General features: G+C 46.9%; 1 protein-coding gene across 4 annotated transcripts in view; it reads right to left on the reverse strand.

Annotated features, from left to right (window-relative positions):
* Window positions 1-1,016: 1,016 nt before the first annotated feature.
* Gyg (glycogenin 1) overlaps window positions 1,017-23,206 on the reverse strand; it is an 88,485-nt gene continuing 66,295 nt past the window's right edge. For 2 of the 4 annotated variants that reach the window (XM_076192888.1, XM_076192887.1), the window contains exons 2-8: window positions 13,852-13,990; window positions 7,197-7,371; window positions 6,726-6,997; window positions 6,353-6,530; window positions 5,567-5,611; window positions 4,661-4,882; window positions 1,017-2,132 (exon numbers count right to left, since the gene is read on the reverse strand). In XM_076192888.1, the coding sequence (XP_076049003.1) occupies window positions 1,989-2,132; window positions 4,661-4,882; window positions 5,567-5,611; window positions 6,353-6,530; window positions 6,726-6,997; window positions 7,197-7,371; window positions 13,852-13,990 (1,175 nt within the window). In that variant the 3' untranslated portion in view covers window positions 1,017-1,988. Of the gene's footprint in view, window positions 2,133-4,660; window positions 4,883-5,566; window positions 5,612-6,352; window positions 6,531-6,725; window positions 6,998-7,196; window positions 7,372-13,851; window positions 13,991-15,682; window positions 15,741-23,206 lie in introns of those variants that run through there. The other 2 variants (XM_076192886.1, XM_076192889.1) reach the window with 2 other exon arrangements.

The following is a 23,206-nucleotide window of genomic DNA, read 5'->3' on the forward strand; positions in this document are numbered from 1 at the left end:
ATCCTGCCACAAGTGCAGTGTCATCAGCAAACAACTGGCTTGTCCCATTTTTCTCCATCGTCTTACCAAAGAGCTTAACCTAAACGACAATTCTTAACCCTCCTGTGAACTGCAAGGCCACACAATTTTTTTTCTTTGTGTCGAGATTAACCTAGCACCCAGGTTGATTGTAACCATGTTTACTGGTATTTTACCATTGGACTCTCAGGGCTAGTTATGAACATAACACTATTTCACCAGCCATTATATCAATATAGACACAAGTTACTATGCAACCATTCCTTACCAAACTCAAGTAAACCCTCATCCCAGTCCACACCGTTTACCATGCTATATTAGATTTGATAATTTGCTCAATATGAAGACATGTGCCCGAGGTGGGGGGCATCGAGTTCCAACTACACCATGGAGCAGTGGTTGGAAACCAGTTTCAGCTATTAGGGCCCTGCTATGGAAATCTGCCTGACTGGTCTGATTGATCCAATCTATGTTGTGGAAAGGGTAGCAGGGCATCCTAAGAAATACAGATGGGAATTGGTCTTTATGCTGGGGTAAGGTTGAAAACTTGAAACCCACTTTTCATATGGGGAAAAGTTTTTGGATCATTAAAGTCACACTGTGTGCAATGGTGTGAATTTAATGAGCCAAAACCTGACAGGGCACTGGGAGAGTTGTAGGGATGACCCATCATCCAGGTGCCAAGAAAAGAGGGAGGGAAGGGTGATAGAGTGGAGTATGTGGGGATGAAAATGGGAGTGGATTTATGCATTTGACTCGCTACTTCCCTTGTAAGGGGGAGAGAGCCACTTTAATCCCTAATTATCATCCCTTTGGATTTTCTTCATTACAATGTTTTGCATACAGATTACAAGACTTTAGTACTTTTGTTTTTTCTTGTACAAGAATGTGCAGGAGTTGGTGTACGACTTTGCTACCTTTATAAAGGGGAAGCATTTTCTTCTTCCAATTAAATACTATCTGCTACTTTCAATTTGAATACAAAAAAAAACAGAACAGAAACCATGGTAACCTTTATTGGATTTCTTATGGCACAAGTTAAACAATCTCCATAATCATGTAGTAATATCCTTTTAGTTACACTGGTTGCAGGAACTTCTTAAAAGTTTAGCAATGACATTGCAAAGCTATGCAAAAGAATACTTCATCCAAGCCTACCACTGACACCATCATTGGCATAACCAGTACATACAAAGGCACTCTTTGCACTCCTACATTCTTAATATGTGTACCTGAATATATGTGAAATACCTACATTCATGTACACATTTCATTTATCCTTTCTATATTGGCATATACATACAGCTAATGTATGCATGCAGGTGTGCCTATACAATGCACACGTGTATATGCCGATGTGCACTAACTTCGTATACACACCTAAATACCATTATAGTCCTTTCACACAATGGCCCAAGACAACCACATGCTTTCATACAAATGTACATAGCACATCATGTGCAAATATACGTTTAAGGAATTCTTGCAAGTATTCATGTTCATACACATATCCCATGTACACACATTTTCCCCCACATTGCAACTCAAATCTACATTCACTCCACATGTGTGCATCTACCCAATGCCTGCATACATGCATGCAGATACTTATGAGTACAGGCATGCATGCAATAGCAAAGGCATATTAACATGGATGTATTAATCATGTATGTACATGCAAATACAGACCCATATTACAAGAAAATGTAAAATTCATGTGTATGCATGCATACACATGCATGTGCACACAGGAAGCATTTTGAGCAAATTAAAACAAAGACTGCACTTTTCCGTTTTCAAAATCTTACTATCCTGGAGTTGTGGTTGAAAAGTGCAAACTGCAAATTAACTATCAACCTCCCCCCTTTCCTTTTTTTTTTTTTTTTTCTTCAAACCAACTAAATTTAATGGAAAATAAGGCAAGCATCTTCAAACAGCCATGGAAAAACTCCACTGTTGGATTTTCATTTTCACATCTTGAGACGAGATTCAATGTAAGCCTGAATATTGTCAAAGGAATCTCTGCCAGTATATTCAACCTGTCCTCGCTCCCATCGTGCTCGTCCTTCCAGTAGGGATTCGCCTAGGCCAAGTCCTCCAATACGCTCACTCAGCTGAAAATAAAATACAGTTACAAACTTTTCACTTTAACCTTGATATCTACTTGATAAATGTACCTTAAAATGAATGATCAGGTACTTCAGCCAAAATATAAAAACCAAGACATGCACGCCATGAAACATTTAGAAGCTAGATAAAAAAAAAAAAAAAAAAAAAAAAAAAAATCAAATCTTGTTCATCACATTTTGTTATGACCCATAACCACATCTTATTGACATTAAATCTAAGTACATGTAGTTTTGCATCTACTTTTGTTGAGTTTTACAATGCCAATTTCTACAGAGAAAGGGAAGGGCAACAATTAAGATGGGTGTAGGAACAAGATTTTAATGCTGATAAGGAAATACTTGTGATATGCCAAATATTACAACCAATTATTGACTGATGTGCAACTTTTTGGCCATCATACAATATTCTCCATTCATTCATAGCATTTCTCATTACCCATAATTCTAAAGCCATGGTCACACCAGACAGGTGTACATAGGGGAATGTTTACCAATTTGCACTAGACTACCCTGACAACGACCAATCACACTAAAATGGTCTTTGGTAAAGTGCTGGTAAAATCATGGAGTACTTGTACAATTTCAAGTACAAAAATGCCAGGTCAGATGGACAGGTGGTTAATGAAAAATGTTACGAGATGCCAGGAGAATGATGGAATAGAACAAGGTTATGACAAAAAAGGAGATACAAACAGCATCGAAATAAAGTTGGGAAGGCACCTAGATTGGATGGTTATTATATGGAATATCTCGTGGAATGGCTGGAGAGTGTACAAAAAGTACTGGAGGATTGGAGGAGTACAAGTGTAATTCCACGGCACAAAAAGTATGGATATATGTTACTGGTGATGATTAAGAGTGAAACCGACTTATTGGGGTACTGTAGTTCAGGCCGAGATGAAGTAAGTTTAAGATGTGATTAAGTGCATCTAGACAGTTTTTCGTAAAATGAAATTTTTAGGGGGTTTTCATGGATTCAAGAAAGCATATGACAGGGTTAATAATAGACATCATGGATTAAAATGTAGATCTATGGAATAAAGACAAGTGCTTAATTCAGTCAAGTTTTACATTAGGAGTGTATGAGAGGGTCACTAGTGGGGAAAAAACCGAGGAGAGCGAGGCTGCATCTGGGTTGTGATTCACATCGTCTTGAATCTCGCCAAATCTTATGAAAATAGATTCACTGTGCGACAAACCATAGTAAATACAAAATGATGTACATGGGAACAAATCCAATTTTGTCTACATCCCTCCCATTTTTTTTTTCTTAAAGAGGTCTTCTGAAGCAATGGGTTCCAATTGAAATATTTGTTAATTTAAAGCTATGAAGCAGGCTGCACTTGCTAGTACTTGTTGGTTAAAACCTTTAATGATTTCAGGCTCCGACTCCATCACTGACAAAAATTTGGTTCTGTTTGGGGTGTTCAAGTCATGGAAAACTAATTTCAAAGCTAGGTCCCAAACATGACACCCAAGTAGTGTGACTGGCTTTAGTTTACCAACTTACATTCAGTTTGTCCATAATTTTCATGCTCATTTACATCTATTTGACAACAAAAAAACTTTGGTCTGACAAATTGGATGGGGCGAATACAGTATCAATCTACTTTCAGATTCACAACTTGGGATAAAGTACAAATGGGCACACTACTACCGATGTCTTCAGCTGCTCATTTTACCAGGGAGGCAAAATTTGTTTTAATGCTGTCACTTGACCAATTTTGCAACCAAATTCACAACCGAGGGTAGATGACAATTTCATACAACCAAACATGCATCAATCATGATCCACCTGTAAGCGTGTGTCAGGTTCACTTGCTTTAGTGTATCCAATGTATCTGCTTTTGATTCTTATTTTGAAGACTACTTAAACTGGTTCCAACCATTGATGCCATATTTTCAACTCGTTAATGGAAAATGATTGGTACTATATCCATAGTAGGGATCTGCATGCAGGTAGTTTTTACATGCAACCAGTGGTGCAGTCCCTATAAAAGGTGCAGGGAGATTTGGTAGACAATGCACCAAACACCTAAACATAAGAGCCTGGTAACATTTGTTCCCTGGCTCTTTCTGTCAAAGGATGGGGGATAATCAAGTCATTGGGCAAATCTGACAAAAGATCTTTTACCTTCATCTTCTTGCTCAGCCAAAAATATTTTGTCTTGTGAGCAACGTAAATACGTGAAATGCCCTTTAACCACTAACTGATGGGTATGTCAATTTTTCTTCCAACCCCAAGTTGGGGAGTAAGGACTAGTTGTGGAATTTTTCCAATTGTACTAGTAGAACACTATTCCCCATCAAATGGCTGCATGCGACAATATTCCAGATCAACGAGGAACGAACTTACCCACATCCCACCAGTCAATCATGTACGGACATTCAGTCCAACTGAAACGAGTTTCATGTAAGTTACCATAACCAGGTGCTTCAAATTTCCCTGATAAAGAGCAGCTTATTGGTGCCCTAGGAAGCAATGATATCCTACAGAGTCCCACTTCCCTTACCCATTGTGGTATTTGAAAGTGCTTCAATCCAGCATCCTCTTTGTGTATTTCATATTCTATGAAGAATTCTTTGCCAGTTAAAGAGTACCCCAGAGGACTTTGACATGCTGGTGAAGGAATACTATATTGGCCCTTTACCTGCTGGCCCGAATCTAAAGATGTCCCATCATTACTCCTTGTACTGTCAAAAGTCATACAACCTTCATCCTTATATTTGGTTAGCTTGCAAATAGGAGAGTGTGGTTAGTACATCCTATTGTAGCAATATCAATATTTGAGTTTTATGTTCAAGATTAGTATACATATATATACCAAGGGCATTTTCCCCCTTACAAGGGAGGTTGCCAAAGTCAAAGGCATAAATCCACTCCCACCCATTTCATCCCCACATACTTCACTCCTATTCACCACCCCTCCCTTCCTCTAAGATTAATATTAGTAGAGTGCCATAACTTTTTAGACTGTGCTTCAAAATGTTTCTAGTTATTCATTTCCATACCGATCATTACTTTCAACACTATCCAGTAAAGAAACCGAAGGAGTGGTTTCACCAAGTGGGTGGCTGAAGAAAGTTTAGCACATTGTGTGGGAGGTTGAACAATGAAGATAAAAACACTCCACATACACTTTGTATACATGCCCTTTCAAGTATGTACAACACAGTATGTGTATTATGAAAAATATTGAGGTTCGAATAAATTGCATCTTAAGTTGGCAGTTACTCTATTTGGCACGTACTTCAACAGGTCTATTGGAAAAATCCACCACCTTTCACCCACTGTGCACATTCCTCTCTATACACTGGTACAGCAACATATCCACTCCCTCCCTACTCCCAGTGCATTTCTAGTGTACTAGTGAACCTTTAACAGGCTGAAAATACAATTTATTTTCAATATGCCTTACCTGGGCTGCTGTGGCGAAGGACTGCCTTGCTGCTTCCCTAAGGTCCTGTTCATCAAACAGAGTTAGTTTAGGTCAAGGGTCAGGGGTCAAAACCAATGCATAGATATGAACCTGGTCATGTTAGTGGCACACACAATTCTTGTTATTTCAAAATAGTTATTTTCAATGTTCTAAATTTAGCATTCAGATTCTGTCCTACCTACACTTGAAAACTGTACGCATTTTAAGCCAGAACTTGTTACTCATACAAGATAGAGGCAGAGGCATATGGTAGTGAAAGAAAAATAGAACAAGGACAAAAAAAGAAAGGAAGATGCTGAAAGACCTAGTTTTCCAACCCCCCCCCTTGCTTTTTCTGCACATTCTCTAAAGGAACTAATCCAAAACTCCTGCATGGCTATATCATCAGTCGTCATTTACTATGAGAAGTACCAAAGTAACATTTTTAAAATTCTTCAGATCCAACAGTAAAAAGAGTAGACTGTATATCCAAATTATCAATTCATTTGGTATAATTATGAACACAAGTCTGGCAACTGAACAGCTAGATCATCAAAATTGTTAGAGAAACCCCTGGGAAGATATTCCCATTATATTACTACCCTATTTTCATTCCAATCACTTAAGTGCTATCAGACTCTTGGCCTCTTAGTGTTCATCGAGGGGCCTGAAGTTAATCACTGCAATGCTTCATGCATGGTTTTTTAGAGATTCAATACCACACATTTTCTGGAAAACTACCTTACTTTCAAACTGTTTTGGCTACAATTATGAAGGCAACCCTACCATTTCTGGGAGTTTGGGCCGAACTAGGTTGATGTAAATATTCCACCAGGCATTAAGGTATGGTGTCAGCTGTTCATATCCTGACTGAGTACGAACGGTTCCCGATTGTGCGTCGTAGCGTTGGTGCCAGGGCTTTGTTGCTCCCAAGAAATGAACCAACTTCACATCTTTTCCAAACCTGAAAAAAAGATACCCAGTTCCATAAAACCTGAATGCACAATTACAAACCCAAATAATTGTTCATGGTGTGTATACATGTACATTTTGAAGGCCTATTGTTATTACAATAATAGTTATAAATGTACATTAAAAACAAGTGCACAAAATAAAATAGAATAAAAAAAAATAATAATAAATAAATAAAAATAATTACTTTTTGTAGGCGGGAAGGTATGTGTAAGTCACAGAGGCAACCATATTGAAGACGAATGAAACACGATTCCAGTTGGTGAAGAAAGTATTCAAGAGACCCTGATCGCCACCATCAAAAGAACCCGTAACCTCTGCATGTTGCAGGAGGCGTTCATAAGTATCCTTGGATGGAACATAGACAAACATCCCTGAGTTGAAGCAGTCTGGCCATCCAATGTCAGCCACTGCAGACAATTCTGGGTACTGGAACAGTTCATCAGGATTTCGCATGGCCTGCAAGTTTGGGAAACAAATATGTAGGGGAGAGAATGAGCCGTGCACTCGAGATGCAGGGATAGATATACAACAGTATAAAGAGCAATGTATACCACCATTTTTGCACATTACCCTAACCCCCACCCTACCACCACTGTGCACTACCCAATTTGTTCCAATTACCCAAATTTTCACTCTGAAGGGCAGGAGGGCTTACCAGCATATCGGCATCGAGGAAGACACACTTGGAGAACTGTGTGAGGGTCCAGCAGTGGAGCTTGGTGAAGGTGACACCTAATTCGGGTCTTTTGAGGAGGGACAGGTGGGCAGAATCTTTGGAATCGAAGACATCGACAATAATGACGTGATTGAAGACATTGCTCAGTACGGATCTGAAAATCAGAAAACTTACATCAATTTGCTGTAGGTAAACACGCGAATGCATGCAGTGTACAAACATCGTACTGGGTAGGCGTGTGCTGTCTGTTTACTGATCAATCTTAAACAAGACTCGTCTAATGTTTGCAAGCTTCTAGAGCCGTAAACACTGTTTAATTTCATTCAAAGTGTGCATTCGGAAATATTATCGAGTAAAAATGTCAAGTGGTGTAGTTTTGTAATTAGTCATTCAAGAGAAATTAACAGGCGAGGACTGTAACCGATGCGGTGTGGCGTCACGACTTCAACCATGACAAAGCCACAAGTTAAGACAAGCCGCACGCGGACGGTGAATGCCCCCCCGCTTGGTCGAGTCACGTGACTACCGCCATCTTGCTTAGGGGGTCATCACACTGGGCTATTTTTCCTCTAACCTCCAACTAATCGACGGTAGCGCCCACCTCCAGAGCCTTTTCCGCCGTAAAATCACTATGGCACAGTATTTTGTTTACATAGGATGTCGTTTGATATGCCCGCAGGCTGCAAATCTGCTCTTAACAGCAGAAGGAAAAATAGCCCAGTGTGATAACCCTTACAGCCCTCCATGGATCATGTACACGTTCAAACTCGGTTCAGGCATGGAAGCAGTCGTCGTTTAGAAGTTTTCCCCATGAAACCAAAGTTTCTCCAAAATGCCCCCGCCCTTTGTGGTAATAAACTGCTCATAAAAGGATGTTGTAAAGCAGTCTCCAAACGATACGTTTAATAATATTTATGAAGTGAAATCAATGAAAACAAGATAACTGCGGTGAGCAGTCTATTGACACTGAATCCAGAGGTGCCCTACGGGTTTGTCCAACTACTACATTTCCCCGCATGCTCTTGCATTGCTGTATACATTATTAAATTGTTTTTTTTTTTGTGATTATAATATTCATTAAATACAATTTGGTTTAAGAAGGTCGTGCTAACCTCCAAATACGAAGTGATTACGTGATAACAGACCAGTCGTCGAGTGTAAGCAACTTTGATAGCTAGACGTGGAACTATACATGGGTATCTGCCAAATTTGAATTTTTGTTTATTTGTTAATAAAAATAACGTTAATACCTCTTTCTTCTACGATTCTCTCTTCAATACAAATACTTCACCTGCAAGCATGACGCGCACCCGCCATGGTTCACGCATTCCTGAATAGCAATGCAATCCTGCTGCTACAAGTTTAATTTTTTTTTCAACCAAGTTAAAAATAAAGCACAAACCGACTAGCTGCTTTGGAATAAATTGTATATACACTTGTAGTGGCAGCGAAGCATGTGCATATCCTTGTTTTTGTTTATGTAGATAATTAAAAGTTCCATTTTGTGGTATTTACTTCATGGTCAGTTTTGTCTCGAGAAAAAAATTGACCGAGCACCGTGCGACTTCAAAGGATTTTGTAATTTATTGTGCACCAGTCACAGGTCTATGTTGTAGTTCTATTTAATGTACGTATGAATTAGCTGGGTATCTTAATCAGTGTTAAGTGAATTAGAGTTCCAATCCTCTTTTTCCCCATATCGCACGATTGGTTAATCTAACATGGCGGGCACTCCCTCCGTCTGCTACCAGTAAGCCTTCTTCCGTTAGTTGTTCTACTTCTGTGGACTATATATTGTGGCTATACAGCAACTTTGAAAAATATAACTTACGATGTTATCTGCAGTATATTCGCACCAGACTAATTTCTGCTCTGGACCCCAAACTAGCTCATGAAATATTTGACGGTAGTGCATTTTGTATTTACCAGACAGCAAACACCTGTGTAGAATCGTGAGAGAATCAACAGGTTTACAAATTTATACAATACAGTTTATCCTGCTGGGACCAATATTCCATTCTTGTAAAAAAAAATATTGTTCCAAGCTTAACCTCCCCCCCCGAATGCAGAGTACATGTTCAGCATTTGTGTAGAAACGCAAGGATACTAGTGTGAACTCTGTAAATTGCCTGCCTTAGGTTAAATGCAGCATCATGCATACATCCTTTTCCAAGTAGATGCTTAATCGACCTCTGATGAAAGGGCGTGATATTAGCCTGACTTAATCTAGATCAAGACTACATTCTGACTATGGTGGAGTTTTGGTTAAACAAGATTTTTGACGCTAGGATTCTTATCTAGATTATGCTTTACGATTTGAAAATAATCCTCCGGTTCTTGGAATACATACTGGAAGCACCAACTCTTCCCGGACTACTTTATTATTCCAGCTTTGTTACAAAGTCCATGAACCAAACATCAAACGCGCAATTCTCTCGCAGAGGTCGGTGTTTCGTTACATGTGCGTGATGGCGGAGCCCTCGGCAGACAGATGACACTACTTGCACGCCATGCCGCCCAGAGGGTGTGGAGCGGAATGGGGGAGAATTCTCAACAATGCTTGCACAGGATTCTAAGCAGATTTTTATTTGTTAAATTATCCGATTTATTATTTTATTTATACGAGTTATTTATATAATTGTTTAAATGTAAATGGAGAGGGTGGGATGTTGGCTGACGTCGTGGTTGAGTGCTCGCTGTGTGTGTGCACACTTGTGCTCGAATGCGCACCCGTTGGCGAAATCCATCTGCAGGTGCTGTTCGCCTCGTGACACCATAGTGTATGCTAAATATACACGACTGCGCTTGCATGTGCTTGTGCATGACCATTCCTAACACCTTGGATCGTCATCGTGAAGAGGTAAAGGTATGGTTACACTACTCAACCGAATGCTTCAAGTCCAACCTTTGCAATCGTCCATTCTATATAACATGTAGTGAGACGCGAGTCCAACCTTGCCGTTTAGTTCCCATCAATTACGCAAAAGGAGCTTTATCATGCCCCGCCCTCCATCCAGAACAAAGACCTCTTGTTGGTAGAGCCTACGCATCAAATTGCTAAGGGGTTCGACTATCCTAACTTACACATGAAAAAGCCTCGCTCTTTCATCCCTGGTTTTGTTCTAAACAGGCGGGTTTCACCATGCCCAGGTGCGAACGGTGAGCACACCAACTGCCGTGCGTGCATATTTTTCCCCAGTGTGCCATGTCCACTTTGTCAGCCTCGTGACCCATTTGGCAGCACAGGAATAAGCTTCTACTATACAGCTCTTCGGATGTAATGCTTGGCAAGAGGTGCGACATTATGCATCCACGCCCTTCAAACGATCGAACTTTGTGGAATCAACAAGTGGATGTTTGGTGCGGGGCACCAGAGTACTTCGTTCAACTCTTTCCATATCGGGTAATACTTCACTTCAGCCTACAGCGAAGTCATTTTATTCGTCTGATGCAACCCCACCACCACTTCTTGGGATCTCTGGAATGCGATCAATCACCCCCCCCCCATCGAATCTTAAGTCGTGCCAGGATCACAATATACCTCAGAACCTGGCTACCTCTGATCTCGTGACAATGTCTTGGGTAGCAGCCCCCCCCCCTCTCCCTACGAGACTTCAGCCTTTCAGGACAAATAACGAGGAAAGGAAACTACTTTTGCTCCCCCTCTCCATTCTCAACATTTCAAGTGTTACCCGATCTATAAGCAGGCTCGGCATGCGAGGCTTTGTTGGAGCTTGGGGATTAAGGATCGTATGCCTTTACTGACGTCACGGGTCGAGTTTTCAACTGCCTTACTTCGTCTTCTCGCCTCCAGACATGGGACTAGTCCGCTCGGGCAACTCGTTTCCGTAATTAACAGAAAAACTTGTAGGTAGTTTTGTTTGCACATTTCTTCAGATACATCGTTCACTGGTACACTGGGGCTGTAATCCAGTGCTACCTGCAGCATGTTAGTTTTGTCGACCAAACCGACTCCCCCCCCCCTCCCCACTGGTTTCCCGCGTGTAAGGAGATGTATTAGGACGATCATCCAGACGGCAATGTCCCTTCGAACTGAATGCCATCCAACCCCGTTATGGATCACCAATCTACGAATTAGTAGTTCGAGGTGTCCTTGCCGGGCCGGAAGGCGAGAATACTGAATGTTGAATGACTGCACCATCCTGTGGTTCCGATAAAGGTTGCATGCGGCGTCTACAGTTTAACAGTCCGGTGCCGCATGCTCTTGAAAAAGGAATATTCATACCTATTTGGATGAGAAAGAGACCAGCATATATAAATTACCGCGGTATTACAGTATACTGCTCAAATAGCCCGGCAAGCTGCTCGCCCATCACGACGCTAGTTTCGACAGGGGTTGCTTGAAGATAGTGGCGATCTCAAGGTTAATTCAAGTATCCTCGTATCTGCGGATTCGTGATATTCCTGCGAGGATCAACCTGATGTATAATTGTATTCTAAGACTACTGTAAAGTTCGGAAAAGTGTCTTTCCCGTGGATTGGGCAACGAGGTACGTGTGCGTAATATTAGACATTCTAACATGTCGGCTGGTACGGTCAATAGGCAGAACGCCTATTGACAACACTAAGGTCACTAATCTTTTAGTTGTTAAAGATGTACTCTACGGAGTCTGGCCTGATTGTAGTCCGCTGGAGTTCCAGCCTCTTTGACCAATACCAAGGTCAAAGCATTTTGGGGGCTTCCTAGACGGCAGTACATTCTGTCCATGTACGTGGCAAGGGAGACTTCGAAAGCTTCGTAAACCTTAATAGTGTAGTGCACAAGTGTGTCACGTCCAAGTCTTTCGAAGGATTGGCATCGATCATGGTGTCTACTCTCTCCCCCCGACTTTATGGAGTAGTCGCTATCTAAGCAGGCGGACTAGAATTCGAATCTGTACATGCTGGGTCTGCTCCTCGTCTTGTACAGCCGTGGGGCACGGGGAAAGAATGCAGACATTCCAAGAAGTTTACGTCTTTGGTACCAAGTATCTTCGGACAATTGCTGGGTTCCACTGGTATGAATGCAAACGAGCGACTACTTTGCGACAGTGAAGACCTGTTACATGAAACAACGTCATCTCCGGCAATACAGCTATGTGGCAAGTTTTCCACATGCTCATTCTACTCTGAGGAAAGGTTGGCCGCAGAAATCATGGCCGAAACAAGTTGACCAGTCCTAGCAAGATTTTTTTTTGTATGGGAAATGTGGTTACACTGTTAGCGTGAAAGCAGTGACGTGCCCCTGCATACGTTTCCACATTGATCATCATTCCATGTGGATTGCCCAACAATCTTCTCGTTTGACAGGTCGATTGTGTATTCAGCAAGTGAACTGTTGGAGGCACACGAGCACGTACGGAGTCACCAACATGGCGCAAACAAAAACGGTTTAGTCATCACGGACTATCTGCGAGAGAACGAGCGCGCCCACACAGGTGCGAGAGCGTGGTGCAACAGTTTTTTGCTATGAAGTCCACGGTAATTGTGGAAAAAAATAGCATACGCCCACGGCCGTACACGTGTGCATTTATAGTCTGCTCAAAAACTTTACATTCATCTACCTGTTTATAGATCACATGTACACTATTTGCACATTTTAAAACTAAATGATTTCAATTTATTTCTATACTATTTAGCATGTTGCACTTTCAGTATTGTATTAACCTGTACATAGCGGTGATAATTATTTTTTTCTGGCTACCGTCAAACTTTCTCCAGTGGAGAGAACCCATGGCATTCAAGGTTATACACATCAGTCTGGTAAAGAGGGCGGCACAGATAATAGTCTCCCTGCTGCCCACTTAAAAAAAAAAATGCATCTGGTGGTGCAGCTTCGAGTGGCCGTCTCAGTACCGGACCCAAATTCAAGTTCAAAGGCATTTCCTTCCCCTTTTCGTATACGGAAAGGTGACTACGGGGTACTTCTCGTGAAAGACAATAGGCCACCGTTCAAGCTAGCGAGGTTACGAGTTTCTGGCCAATGGAACACTATCATTATTACCAACTCTAATCCTCTTCAGAAATCAGGAAAACTTTCGGGTAATACTGCCGAGGGGTCTATAAGCGTCTCCACTTGAGCCAACAGCAGCAGATGATCAACTTGGGCGGATGCCAGATTACAAAGACAAACTTCGCACGGCAGAACTACGTGAACTACCACATTACACTTTAGCACTTAACTTGCTGGCGGGGCCAACAGCCAGTACCTGCAAGTTGTGGTCCTCAATGACTTTAGCAACAGGGAACTATCTCCCTGTAACTTGTCTTCAACTCCCGTCAACACGCCTCCTTCAAGAGTCTCATCTGGACCCAGCCCAAGATCAACTATTTCTTCAGCTTTTTACACAAGTGCAGACAACTGGCAACTGCTCTCCGCCATACTTGCAAAATCGCACATTACGTATATTCATTTCCCCCCCAGAGATTTATGAGAGGACCTTTAGGCTTCACAGTCACTGTAGGGATGGGTTTCGGTGAAACTAAAGTCAATTACCAAACCTTTTTGAAACTTCGCTTGGACTTTACACTGCAGTCACGCAATTGAATTCTGTTTGGGCAAAGTCCATTGTGGAGATAAAAAGGGGTTGACACTTTCAGAAAACATGTGGTTTCTAGAGCATAAATACTTCACCTGACAGTCTCGGAGACGCTGGTTGTGACAAGAATGCAGAGCTGGCGAGTCGTGCCTTGACTCTTGAGGGAATGTGCCAGCACAAGCGCACCCACTGCGTAACCATCGTTGGTTGCTAGAGTAACGTAGGCTTCAGTCACTGGAACAAGAAAGAACACGTTAGTATAATATATCACTACATTCAAGTGCTCCCCCCCCCGGAAAAAATAAATAACAAAAATAGTAATAATTAAACATTTTACGAAGGCGTAAAAAAATCAAACTCCATTCCAAATCCACGCGTGACACTAACGTACAATAAACGGATGCCGCGGGCTCTATCTGCCGAGACTACATTGTTCTGTACCTCCAGGTACGGTGGCGTGATGTTCCCCATGCAAAGTCCCAGCATTATGCATATTAGGAGAGACTCACTTAGAGGGCGCGCGGGCGCGTAAGCGAAATTCACTATGCACCACCAGTACCACCACATTAACGCAACTTCATTCAACTTTATGCCCAAATTATATTGTGCGCTTAGCCGCTGTAACGGTGGGGTCTAGGATACACACGGATTACACATCCTTCACAAAAACTTCGTGTACCTGATAAACACCCCCACCGCATCAGCCATGAAAACTCATCTATGGGGTTCGTACACCCATTGTACTGTCCACACGTACACATTCCTACCATTCACATTATCCAGTCACCATCGAAACCCCCCTCCACCCCCAACCTTACATCCTCACCCCAAGCCACCGTCTTCCAACGCCACCATGAGCTAAGTTATATTTGTTCGTGCCTCCACGGCCCCTCTCTCCCAAACCCAACCCCCCAACTTCCTCACAAGCCGGACTTGTCGCAGTACACCTCTACTGTACACCAAAATGGCACACTCGCTTGTATCCAAAGAGCACAGAGTACACGAGCCTTCGTTAAAATGGAATGTGTGGTGAGGTGGAGGGTGGGTGTGTGGGATGGTGGAAGGGGTCAGGTAAGGGGTCTAAGTTTAGTCTCATTTTAGTCTACAGCACTAAATAACCGATATCTGCAACAGACTCGTGATTAACTAATTCTGTACACTTTCCATTCTCCTTTGAACACTTGTGCCAACTGCTTCAAGGCGCGATTGAATCCAAACGAAGATTCTACAATATGCAGTCACGGAAGTTTTCACCCTGCAATGGCAAGTCTACACACGAAATAAAGTTCAGCTATATTCGTCTCCATCTTGCTGGAACTAGCTCTTTTAAAAGGGTCGAAGTACTTTAGCTAAAAATAAACTTAAAAATGCGCGACTTCCACCCTTACACTGTTATGAAGCACCAACGGTAAAGCTATCTTAAAACAATGAATCCATTATAGTTACGTTGATTTCTATGTCACTGGGAGCGTTACTTCCCCGGCACATCAAGCCGGAAATTTCAGAGCCAAATACAATCCTGAACTTAGCCACAACAAAATCCTTTAAGTTCCTCGTTTTCTTGACATGTAGTGGAATAAAAATTCCAACGTTAGCCTAGGCGCAATCCTTATCAGTTTTAATCCGGTTACACAATAGATGCTCTTATCTTTAGATAAAGACATCTTCACTTTGTTCCATGTCAGGTGTTTATAAAAAAAAAAAAAAAATCCAAAGATTGTAACAAAGAGGGTCAACTGTACTACTGTGTATTTTGCAGGAACTCAACTAAAGACCTAAACGAGTGTCCCCTGCCTCCAATTCACCAGTATCCTATACATCATTAGCCTATCTCAAGTTCCTGCATCAACACCTCTATTTAGCAATCCCGTTTGGAAACCCGAGTGCCATTGCATCTGAACTCCAGAAACACGTCAAGACACTTACGAAAATCCTTAGAATCGCTAACGTTGACAATCTCCGCCCCCATCCAGCCCCAAGTTTCCCTCGCCACTAAAGGAATCTCCTCGTGACTCGCCCGGGCTGTCACGCACTGGACGAGTGGCCGCCACGATGGGCCAAAGAATACAACGCATAATTGCACTGTCAAGGCTACGGGGTAGGGATGCTGGCCCGTGCTGGGTCTAATGTTATCTTCCCGAACCCCCTCCCTCTTCCCTCCCTCCTACTCCTGCTCCTTCCCCTTCCTTCCCGTCAACAGCTGCATGCGGGCAGCCTAAGGATCAAACTCCCTCTTCACAAAAGGTGACCAGAGGCTTAAAGTGCAGGACCGGGCAAGTCCATGGGAATAGGAGGGACGCAGACAGGCAGGAAACAAGGAGGGTTATTCCCTGGGAAAAGAAGGGGGGGGGGAGGAAGCTGTGAGCAGGAAACAATGGGAGTTAAACGGACAGGGCACAAGGGTAAGGAGGGAGTGAAGGAAGACCGAGGGAATGGGGGAAGGTGGGAGGAATTGAAAAACTGAGCGAGTAGGAAGATGGGGCGGGAGTGAGGGAGGAGGAGGGAGGGGGGAGGAGGGAGGAGGAAGACCAGGGGAACGGGGGGAGGGAGGTAGGGAGGAAGACCAGGGGAACGGGGGGAGGGAAGTAGGGAGGAAGGAGGAGGAAGACCCGGGGAGAGAGGGAGAAAGGTGGGAAGGAGGAGGAAGCCCGGGGGAGAGAGGGAGGAAGGTGGGAAGGAGGAGGAAGACCGGGGGAGAGAGGGAGGAAGGTGGGAAGGAGGAGGAAGACCGGGGGAGAGAGGGAGGAAGGTGGGAAGGAGGAGGAAGACCGGGGGAGAGAGGGAAGGAGGAGGAAGACCGGGGGAGAGAGGGAAGGAGGAGGAAGACCGGGGGAGAGAGGGAAGGAGGAGGAAGACCGGGGGAGAGAGGGAAGGAGGAGGAAGACCGGGGGAGAGAGGGAAGGAGGAGGAAGACCGGGGGAGAGAGGGAGGAAGGTGGGAAGGAGGAGGAAGACCGGGGGAGAGAGGGAAGGAGGAGGAAGACCGGGGGAGAGAGGGAAGGAGGAGGAAGACCGGGGGAGAGAGGGAAGGAGGAGGAAGACCGGGGGAGAGAGGGAAGGAGGAGGAAGACCGGGGGAGAGAGGGAAGGAGGAGGAAGACCTGGGGAGAGAGGGAAGGAGGAGGAAGACCGGGGGAGAGAGGGAAGGAGGAGGAAGACCGGGGGAGAGAGGGAGGAAGGAGGAAGACCGGGGGAGAGAGGGAGGAAGGAGGAAGACCGGGGGAGAGAGGGAGGAAGGAGGAAGACCGGGGGAGGGGAGAAGGAAGAGGAAGGAAAAAGACCGGGGGAGGGGAGAAGGAAGAGGAAGGAAAAAGACCGGGGGAGGGAGGAAGGAGGAAGACCGGGGGAGGGGAGAAGGAAGAGGAAGGAAAAAGACCGGGGGAGGGAGAAAGGAAAGAAGACCGGGGGAGGGGAGAAGGAAGAGGAAGGAAAAAGACCGGGGGAGGGAGGAAGGAAGACCGGGGGAGGGGAGAAGGAAGAGGAAGGAAAAAGACCGGGGGAGGGGAGAAGGAAGAGGAAGGAAAAAGACCGGGGGAGGGAGGGGGGAAGAGGAAGGAAAAAGACCGGGGGAGGGAGGAAGGAAGACCGGGGGAGGGGAGAAGGAAGAGGAAGGAAAAAGACCGGGGGAGGGAGAAGGAGAGGAAAGAAAAAGGGAGGGAAGAGAAGAAAAAGACCGGGGGAGAGGGAAGAAGAAGAAGAAAGGAGGGGGAAAGAAAGAAGACCGGGAGGAAGAAAGAAGAAGGGAAGAAGAAAGAAGAAGGGGAAGAAAGACCCGGGGAGGGGGGGGAAGAAAGAAGACCGGGGAGGAAGAAGAAAAGACCGGGGGAGAAAAAGAAGACGGGGGAAGAAAAGAAGACCGGGGGAGGGGGGAAGAAAGAAGACCGGGGGAGGGGGGGAAGAAAGAAGACCGGGGGAGGGGGGGAAGAAAAAAGACCGGGGAGGGGGGGGAGGGGAAGAAGAAGAGGGGGAAGAAAGAAGAAGAGGGGGGAAGAAAGAAGACCGGGGAGGGGGGAAGAAAAAGACCGGGGGAGGGGGGGGAAGAAAGAAGACCGGGGGAGGGGGGAAGAAAAGACCGGGGGAGGGGGGAAGAAAGAAGACCGGGGGAGGGGGGGAAGAAAGAAGACCGGGGGAGGGGGGAAGAAAGAAGACCGGGGGAGGGGAGGAAGAAAGAAGACCGGGGGAGGGGGGGGAAGAAAGACCGGGGGAGGGGGAAGAAAGACCGGGGGAGGGGGGAAGAAAAAGAACCGGGGGGGGGGGAAGAAAGAAGACCGGGGAGGGGGGGAGGAAGAAAGAAGACCGGGGGAGGGGGGAAGAAAGAAGACCGGGGGAGGGGGGGAAGAAAGACCGGGGGAGGGGGGGAAGAAAGAAGACCGGGGGAGGGGGGGAAGAAAGAAGACCGGGGGAGGGGGGGAAGAAAGAAGACCGGGGGAGGGGGGGAAGAAAGAAGACCGGGGGAGGGGGGGAAGAAAGAAGACCGGGGGAGGGGGGGAAGAAAGAAGACCGGGGGAGGGGGGGAAGAAAGACCGGGGAGGGGGGGAAGAAAGACCGGGGAGGGGGGGAAGAAAGACCGGGGAGGGGGGGAAGAAAGAAGACCGGGGGAGAAAGGGAGGGAGGAAGACCGGGGAGGAAGGGAGGGAGGAAGACAGGGGAGGAAGGGCGGGAGAGACCGGGGAGGAAGGGAGGGAGGAAGACCGGGGAGGAAGGGAGGGAGGAAGACCGGGGAGGAAGGGAGGGAGGAAGACCGGGGAGGAAGGGAGGGAGGAAGACCGGGGAGGAAGGGAGGGAGGAAGACCGGGGAGGAAGGGAGGGAGGAAGACCGGGGAGGAAGGGAGGGAGGAAGACCGGGGAGGAAGGGAGGGAGGAAGACCGGGGAGGAAGGCAGAAAGGAAAGAAGACCGGGGGAGGGAGTGAGTGAGGAAGGAGGAAGGTTGGGGGGGGGGAGGGAGTGAGGAAGGAGGAAGATTGGGGGAGCGAGTGAGGAAGGAGGAAGATTGGGGGAGCGAGTGAGGAAGGAGGAAGATTGGGGGAGCGAGTGAGGAAGGAGGAAGATTGGGGGAGCGAGTGAGGAAGGAGGAAGATTGGGGGAGGGAGGGAGTGAGGAAGGAGGAAGATTGGGGGAGGGAGGGAGGGAGTGTGGAAGGAGGAAGATTGGGGGAGGGAGGGAGTGTGGAAGGAGCAAGATTGGGGGAGGAAGATTGGGGGAGGGAGGGAGTGTGGAAGGAGGAAGATTGGGGGGGGAGGGAGTGTGGAAGGAGGAAGATTGGGGAGGGAGTGTGGAAGGAGGAAGATTGGGGAGGGAGTGTGGAAGGAGGAAGGTTGGGGGAGTGAGGAAGGAGGAAGATTGGGGGAGTGAGGAAGGAGGAAGATTGGGGGGAGGGAGGAAGAAGATTGGGGGAGGGAGAAGATTAGGGGAGGGAGGAGGAAGATTGGGGGAGGGAGGGAAGGAGGAAGATTGGGGAGGGAAGGAGGAAGATGGGGGAGGGAAGGAGGAAGATGGGGGAGGGAAGGAGGAAGATGGGGAGGGAAGGAGGAAGATGGGGAGGGAAGGAGGAAGATGGGGAGGGAAGGAGGAAGATGGGGGAGGGAAGGAGGAAGATTGGGGGAGGGAAGGAGGAAGATTGGGGGTGGGAAGGAGGAAGATTGGGGGAGGGAAGGAGGAAGACCGGGGGAGGAAGGGAGGAAGGAGGATGACCGGGGGAGAATGGGAGGAAGACAGGGGGAGGAAGGGAGGAAGGAGGATGACCGGGGGAGAAAGGGAGGAAGACCGGGGGGAGGGAGGAAGAAGGAGGAAGACCGGGGGGAGGGAGGAAGGAGGAGGAAGACCGGGGGGAGGGAGGAAGGAGGAGGAAGACCGGGGGGAGGGAGGAAGGAGGAAGAAGACCGGGGGGAGGGAGGAAGAAGACCGGGGGGAGGGTGGAGGAAGGAGGAAGACCGGGGGGAGGGTGGAGGAAGGAGGAAGACCGGGGGAGGGTGGAGGAAGGAGGAAGACCGGGGGAGGGTGGAGGAAGGAGGAAGACCGGGGGAGGGTGGAGGAAGGAGGAAGACCGGGGGAGGGTGGAGGAAGGAGGAAGACCGGGGGAGGGTGGAGGAAGGAGGAAGACCGGGGGAGGGAGGAAAAAAAGGAAGGAGGAATACTGGGGGAGGGAGGAAAAAAAAGGAAGGAGGAACACAGGGGGGAGGAAGAAACAGGAAGGAGGAATACAGGGGGAGGAAGACCGAGGGAGGGAGGGAGGGAGGAAGACCGGGGGAGAAGATTGAGGTGGAGAAAGGGGGAGGAGGACGGGGATTCACGGAACAAAAAGGGGATGGACGGAAGGAGGGATGTAGGGAGAGGGAAGATAGGGAGGGAAAGATGAAAGGGAGGGAAAGATGAAGGGAAGGGAGGGTGGGAAGGGAGGGTGGGAAGTTGGGAAGGAAGGGAAGATGGGGAGGGAGGGGAGGAAAATGGGAAGGGAGGGGAGGGAAGGAAGGGAAATGGAATGGGAGGGGAAATGGGAAGGAAGGGGGGAGGAAAGGAAGATTGGGAGGAAAGGAAAATGGGAAGGGAAGTGAGGGAATGAAAATGGGAAGGGAAGTGAGGGAATGAAAATGGGAAGGGAAGTGAGGGAATGAAAATGGGAAGGGAAGTGAGGGAATGAAAATGGGAAGGGAAGTGAGGGAATGAAAATGGGAAGGGAAGTGAGGGAATGAAAATGGGAAGGGAAGTGAGGGAATGAAAATGGGAAGGGAAGTGAGGGAATGAAAATGGGAAGGGAAGTGAGGGAAGGAAAATGGGAAGGGAAGTGAGGGAAGGAAAATGGGAAGGGAAGAGAAAGAAAATGGGAAGGGAAGAGAAAGAAAATGGGAAGGGAAGTGAGGGAAGGAAATGGGAAGAGAAGCGAGGGAAGGAAATGGGAAGGGAAGCGAGGGAAGGAAATGGGAAGAGAAGCGAGGGAAGGAAATGGGAAGGGAAGTGAGGGAAGAAAATGGGAAGGGAGGAGAGGAAGATGGCAAGGGAGGGAGGGAAGGAAAATGGGAAAGGAAGGAAAATGGCAAGGGAGGGAAGGAAGGAAAATGGCAAGGGAGGGAGGGAAGGAAAATGGCAAGGGAGGGAGGGAAGGAAATGGCAAGGGAGGGAGGGAAGGAAAATGGCAAGGGAGGGAGGGAAGGAAAATGGCAAGGGAGGGAGGGAAGGAAAATGGCGAGGGAGGGAGGGAAGGAAATGGCGAGGGAGGGAGGGAAGGAAATGGCGAGGGAGGGAGAGAAGGAAATGGCAAGGGAGGGAGAGAAGGAAATGGCAAGGGAGGGAGAGAAGGAAATGGCAAGGGAGGGAGAGAAGGAAATGGCAAGGGAGGGAGAGAAGGAAATGGCAAGGGAGGGAGAGAAGGAAATGGCAAGGGAGGGAGAGAAGGAAATGGCAAGGGAGGGAGAGAAGGAAATGGCAAGGGAGGGAGAGAAGGAAATGGCAAGGGAGGGAGAGAAGGAAATGGCAAGGGAGGGAGAGAAGGAAATGGCAAGGGAGGGAGAGAAGGAAATGGCAAGGGAGGGAGAGAAGGAAATGGCAAGGGAGGGAGAGAAGGAAATGGCAAGGGAGGGAGAGAAGGAAATGGCAAGGGAGGGAGAGAAGGAAATGGCAAGGGAGGGAGAGAAGAAAATGGCAAGGGAGGGAGAGAAGAAAATGGCAAGGGAGGGAGAGAAGAAAATGGCAAGGGAGGGAGAGAAGAAAATGGCAAGGGAGGGAGAGAAGAAAATGGCAAGGGAGGGAGAGAAGAAAATGGCAAGGGAGGGAGAGAAGAAAATGGCAAGGGAGGGAGAGAAGAAAATGGCAAGGGAGGGAGAGAAGAAAATGGCAAGGGAGGGAGGAGAGAAGAAAATGGCAAGGGAGGGAGAGAAGAAAATGGCAAGGGAGGGAGAGAAGAAAATGGCAAGAGGGAGGGAAAATGGCAAGAGGGAGGGAAAATGGCAAGAGAGGGAGGGAAAATGGCAAGAGAGGGAGGGAAAATGGCAAGAGAGGGAGGGAAGGAAAATGGCAAGAGAGGGAGGGAAGGAAAATGGCAAGAGAGGGAGGGAAGGAAAATGGCAAGGGAGGGAGGGAAGGAAAATGGCAAGGGAGGGAGGGAAGGAAAATGGCAAGGGAGGGAGGGAAGGAAAATGGGTTAGATGGGAAAGGAAGGAAAATGGGAAGATGGGAAAGGAAGGAGGGAGGGAAGGAAGATGGGAAGGGAGGGAGGGAGAGAAGGAAGATGGGAAGGGAGGGAGGGAGAGAAGGAAGATGGGAAGGGAGGGAGGGAGAGAAGGAAGATGGGAAGGGAGGGAGGGAGAGAAGGAAGATGGGAAGGGAGGGAGGGAGAGAAGGAAGATGGGAAGGGAGGGCGGGAGAGAAGGAAGATGGGAAGGGAGGGTGGGAGAGAAGGAAGGAAAATGGGGAGGGAGGGAGCGCGCGAAGCAAGACTGGATTGAGGGGAGGGAGGGAGCGGAGGAAGACTGGATTGAGGGAGGGAGCTGAAGAAGACTGGATTGAGGGAGGGAGAGAACGAAGGAAGACTGAATTGAAGGGGTAGAAAAATATGAAAACGAGAGGAAACAATACAATATGGAAACAACCAAAGCGCTTTTAGTAGTTCCATCATACACGACTGGTTACCAAGCAATATAATTCTAAAGTTACCAAAAACCATACCTGGTAACTTCGCCTTACTACCCAAAATTGCTACCAGATCTTCCCCCACTAAACCCTTCTTTCCCCTCAACATTGCCCTGCTGAACCCTAGTTGTGGGGGGAGGGGAGTCCCCCCCCCTTTTCGTAGTTATTTCAGAGATGGCCAATTCAACCGTCCTCTTACTTCATGCGAACTAGCATGCCGTTTTTTCTTAATTGCAAACCTACTTTTAAGTCAGATACAAACGTGCATGACGAGTTTATCTGGTCGAGAAAGTGAAGGGTGTCCAACAGGAACTGAAGGGCGTGGGTCGCGTGCAGGCGGGGGGCGGAGGATGACGACGACGACGACGACGACAAGAAACAGGTTTTTAGCAGAGGGTATGTCGGTGCACAATGCATGCGTGTGAACGTGTGAAGTCCCCCCCCCCCAAAAAAAAAAAAAATTAATAAAATGAACGCGTAAATAAAAGGCCAAATAAAACTATAGTCTGTACAGTAAACTAACTAAGTCTGAAATTCAAACATGGTTGCTGCTAGCCACAACTACGTGTGCACACGGGCGTGTGTACATCCAAACAATAAGCAAACAAAGCTCAGACGACGGGAGACAGGGGCAATAGAAAGAAGACAGGAAAGGGTAAAGGGAAGTGTGTTCTGGGATAAATTATGGGGAGGGGGGGTCCTAATAGGAGGGGGGTTCGCGACAGCAGGTGGGGGAGTCGACGGGGGGGTGCAAGAGGGGGTCGTAGAAGGGGGCAAAAGTTATGGGCAGTTTTGGGAAGTAAGGTGTCGCACTGGTAAAGGGGTACGT

Source organism: Oratosquilla oratoria, chromosome 11 (assembly GCF_046742065.1).
Source record: "Oratosquilla oratoria isolate Oo_2021 chromosome 11, ASM4674206v1, whole genome shotgun sequence".
NCBI lineage: Eukaryota > Metazoa > Arthropoda > Malacostraca > Stomatopoda > Squillidae > Oratosquilla > Oratosquilla oratoria.